This window comes from Octodon degus, unplaced genomic scaffold (assembly GCF_000260255.1).
Source record: "Octodon degus isolate 3935 unplaced genomic scaffold, OctDeg1.0 scaffold00189, whole genome shotgun sequence".
NCBI lineage: Eukaryota > Metazoa > Chordata > Mammalia > Rodentia > Octodontidae > Octodon > Octodon degus.
The window spans coordinates 3874179-3878700 of record NW_004524765.1 but is presented as its reverse complement, the minus strand read 5'-3'; the positions used below and the strand labels follow the sequence as shown (position 1 = coordinate 3878700).

At 33.3% G+C, this 4522-nt stretch overlaps 1 protein-coding gene across 1 annotated transcript; it reads left to right on the top strand.

The window, feature by feature from the left end:
* The first annotated feature begins 238 nt into the window (after window positions 1–238).
* Window positions 239–1207, top strand: LOC101573822 (olfactory receptor 4K2). The gene has a single exon (XM_004644041.1). The coding sequence runs from the start codon at window positions 239–241 to the stop codon at window positions 1205–1207; it is 969 nt and encodes a 322-aa protein (XP_004644098.1).
* Window positions 1208–4522: the final 3315 nt, after the last annotated feature.

The window sequence follows — 4522 nt, the reverse complement described above, 5'->3', positions numbered from 1 at the left end:
TTTATATATATATATATATATATATATATATATATATATTTAAGGGCTGTTTTGCTACATCTCTATTATTCTGTACATTACTTTCAAGCCAATATAAAGAATAAAAAGTGAAGTAAGGGTAAGTTTTCAAGAGAAAAACAAGTTAAAGTAGATTCTTGGAAATAGAGCTGGAGTTTCAGTTAAGCCACACTTTATCATGTTTCTTTTTTATTCAGGCTTTGACCTGTGAATGGTGACAATGGATATGGCCAATAAGTCTATTGTGTCTGAATTTGTTTTGCTGGGACTCTCTAAATCCTGGGAACTGCAGATGTTATTCTTTATAGTGTTTTCATTGTTTTATGTGGCAACAATGGTGGGTAATAGCCTCATAATTATTACAGTTATAGCTGATTCTCAGCTACACACTCCTATGTACTTCCTGCTTTCCAACCTCTCCATCATTGATATGTCTCTTGCTTCCTTTGCTACTCCCAAAATGATTACAGACTACCTAACTGGTCACAGAACCATCTCCTTCAGTGGATGCATCACCCAGATGTTTTTTCTACACCTTTTCACTGGTACTGAGATTGTTTTGCTAATGGCCATGTCCTTTGATAGATATATTACAATTTGTAAGCCGCTTCACTACACTTCAATCATAAGCCCACAGGTGTGTGCTGCCCTTGTGGTGGCTTCCTGGATTGTGGGAATCATGCACTCAATGAGTCAGGTCATATTTGCCCTCACACTGCCATTCTGTGGCCCTAATAAGATAGATAGCTTTTTCTGTGACCTTCCTGTGGTGTTCCAGCTGGCTTGTGTGGACACTTACATTCTTGGACTCTTTATGATCTCAACAAGTGGCATAATTGCTTTATCCTGCTTTATTCTTTTATTTAACTCATATGTTATTGTCCTAGTCACTATCCAGCATCATCCATCTGGGGGATCATTTAAGGCCTTTTCTACATGTACAGCTCATTTCTCTGTTGTTCTCCTGTTCTTTGGGCCATGCATATTTACCTATATGTGGCCACAAAACAGCTTTCTGATAGAAAAGATTTTGTCTGTGTTTTATACTATTTTTACTCCTATTCTGAATCCCATAATTTACACTTTGAGGAATCAAGAAGTAAAGACATCCATGAGGAAACTGAAGAATAAGCTTCTCAATCCCCAAAAGGCAAATCCTCTTCATTTTTTAAAATTTACTAGATATTAGTTATCATTGTTTTTGTGACACTTGCCATTGGTGAAGATATGCTCAGCTCCTGTTTCTGGAATATCAAATTGTAACTGCAAAAATTTGTAAGTGTACATTGTCAGGTGTTTCTAAAGAATATTTTATGCATATCTTAAATATATAGTGGCCAGTGAGATGGCTCACTAGAATAATTGTTTCTTTGGCAAACACGAGTGCCTGAGTTCAATCCCTGGTTCCGCAAAAAAAAAAAAAAAAAAAAAAGTGGCTCAATCATACCTTAAATATACATTAGAAATTTTAGCCAAGCAAATTAATGGAAAAAAATTCATCCAGGAAAAAAGACTATCTATAAAATATTCTTTTATTTAACTCATAAATATTGGGAATGATTATCCAGTTAAGATATTCAATGTTAATTATCAACTCATTGGAAAAGAGAAACAAAGAATAAAAAGACTGAAGGCAAATTAAAGGCACATGATAAGATATAGATAATTATATACAGTTAGTAACCGAGTTACTCAGAGTATTTCCCTTAAAGCATGGTATGTTTGCAAGAGTTCTACACTTCTTAGGTATTCCGTAACACTGCAGAAAATTAACTTCTGCCCATAAGGATAATGATTTTGTATATATATCCCTATGCTATTCCTACTTAACATTTAAAGCAATTTGTTAAAGAAAATCCTGAATATATTTCATTATAAATGATAAAGATATACAGAGAATGGGTGTAAAAATAGTCTCCACTAATCACTTTTAACTAATAAGTGAAACAATACTTTTGCCACACTGCCTATGTAATGCAGAATGTATATTGAAGTCAAAGAATTCAGTAAACCAAGAAATATTATGAAATTATTTGCAAAGCAGGACATTCTGTTCCATATAGACATTAGTTAAGAAATATAGTTTAAGATAATAATTGAACCAATGGAGAATTTGTATTTTAATTTTTTTTGTTTTTTGCGGTACTGAGGATTGAACGCAGGACCTTGTGCTTGCCAGGCAAGTGCTTATTCCACTGAGCTATCTCCCTGGTCCCTGTATTTTAATTTTAAAGTGTTATGCTGTTTTACATTTCTAGTTAATAAAATTTTTCCTCCTTGTTTGAGCAAAAATAAGTTTGTGTTTGGCAACACACTGACAATGAGCATTTTTTGGTTAAAAGTAGATTTTTTACTGTTTTAAATATTATTTTTCAGATACACAAAGTATCACTACCAGCTGATGATAGTGAAATTGTAAGTATTAAGTCATGAAGCTACTGCAATTCTTTTGATTACTTGGCTTTGCAAAACAGCTTTGTAAAATAATGACAAACACTAATACTTATCATTAACTAATGAACATTTATAAATTATTGTTATATCTGTTATTCATCTTGTACCTACAAAGGAAAAGACATGTTTCCACCATAGTAACTAATAAACATCAAGTAGTTACATTTTCCAGGAATGATGAAGTAGGGAAAGCCAATGATTGTATATGTATTAGGTATAATTTAAGAGCAGTAAATGAAGTAAAATAAATTCATGACTTTTAATTTCAGTTCAAATTATAAAATAAATGTAACTTTAGCAGTATGTGATTTTCATTAATGTGTTAAAGAATTAAGCAAATTCAATTCGAAAGCATAAGATATTATGCTTAAAATGTGCTCAGTTTTAAAATCATTTAATAAAGTTCACAGAATTGACCCAAAGATAAAGCATATTCATAGAAACAAATAAAATACCACAATTCAATTAGAAATAGGCCTACAAATGAATCTGTTCAGGTTGCATTTCTGAACTTTCTCTTGACTGAAGTTATATGTCAAAATATGCTCAGGTTGAAAGACCTAATTTATGCTATATCTTTCAGCTGGTGCTTTAATAATATCCTAAATAACTCTTTCCTAAAGCATCTTCATTTGTTTAGGAAGTATTTTTTGCAATATAGGCTGTGATACCTTTTGAAAGGCATTCCATCAAGCATTGGTGCTTACTTACGTAGAAAATTCCAAAATTCAAGAACATTTGCCAAAAATCCTTAAAGATGCACCTGATCAGCAGATAATTCCATAAGGGAAGACAATAATGAAACCAAGAGTGCTAATGTTTGGAAGTTCTCCATATGCAAAAAGAACTACCTATCACCTCTTGGATCAACATGAGCACTCAGCATTCAAGCTGAGAACTTCTTGTGCATACTATATGAATTTACAATGTTAAATATGAACTGTGGTGGGTGGTTTTGTCATTATATCTTCTTAAAAAGTGGTTGGTTGTCCTTTACTCAGGGTAAACAACGTGATATAGCCATTTTTTTTTAACTCAGGCTCTTGCACTTGCCAGGGAAGCAGTTACTCAACTGAGCTAGATATGGCCTTAAACAGCTGCAATTGTGCCATTTATCACCAGTATATTTAAAGGTAGAAATGGTGTTTTCCTAAGCACACTAAAAATCAGCCACCATAAACACACTAGGTCAGAGACAGTTTTAAAAAATCAGCGGAACTATTTCCATTAACAAAATTAAGGGGACATAAAGACATGGAAGATATATAAGAATATTATGTTAACAAGTGTTTCGTCTTCCTTATGTATTTTGGGAGCAGCAAAGCCTGGAAATATTTTAAAAAATAAGTCTTTAAAAATTATAAAATTCAATTTTTAAAAATCTTGTAAAGTAAAATTTTTGAATGTAGGGAAAACTTATTAAAATCAATCAGAGGTGAAAGATAAAATATAAATGGAAATATGTGAGGAATCAGACATATGTAGTGACAGAATTGTAAATTGTTTCTTTCTTTTTAAAATTTTTTTAGTACAGGATCTCACTACTCAGATAGGACTTCTGGCGATCCTTCCTGTTTTTCAGCCTCCCAAGTGATGGGATTACAGGTGCCCCTCCACCATGCCCAATCTCATTCGATGTCTCAGCATGCCCCGGGGATAGGGCTAGCAAAGTAGGCCAGGAATCGAATCCCAGACCCTGCACCTGCACTGAGCTATCTGGCCAGCCCCTAAATTGTTTATTTCTAAAAATACTTGAGAGTTTTAAAATACTATATAATTTGATAGTAGTGGACTTACCAATATGCAAAAGTGAAACTTAAATTTTACATCTCTTCCTTTGCACAGGTTTCCTCTAAGGCCATAGAAAAAGACTCTATCTTCTATTAATAATTTGTACTTTTTTCTTAAAGGAGTTCCCTAAGGTTTACAAGCTTTAGTCTCTGGAGAGCCTGTGTCCACTTGAGGGCATAAAGTTCCTAGCCTTTGGTATCTTTTCGTGAGTGCTTAATGGCATTTCTGTTCTTAGTGGCATAAACCTGAGCAAGATAAG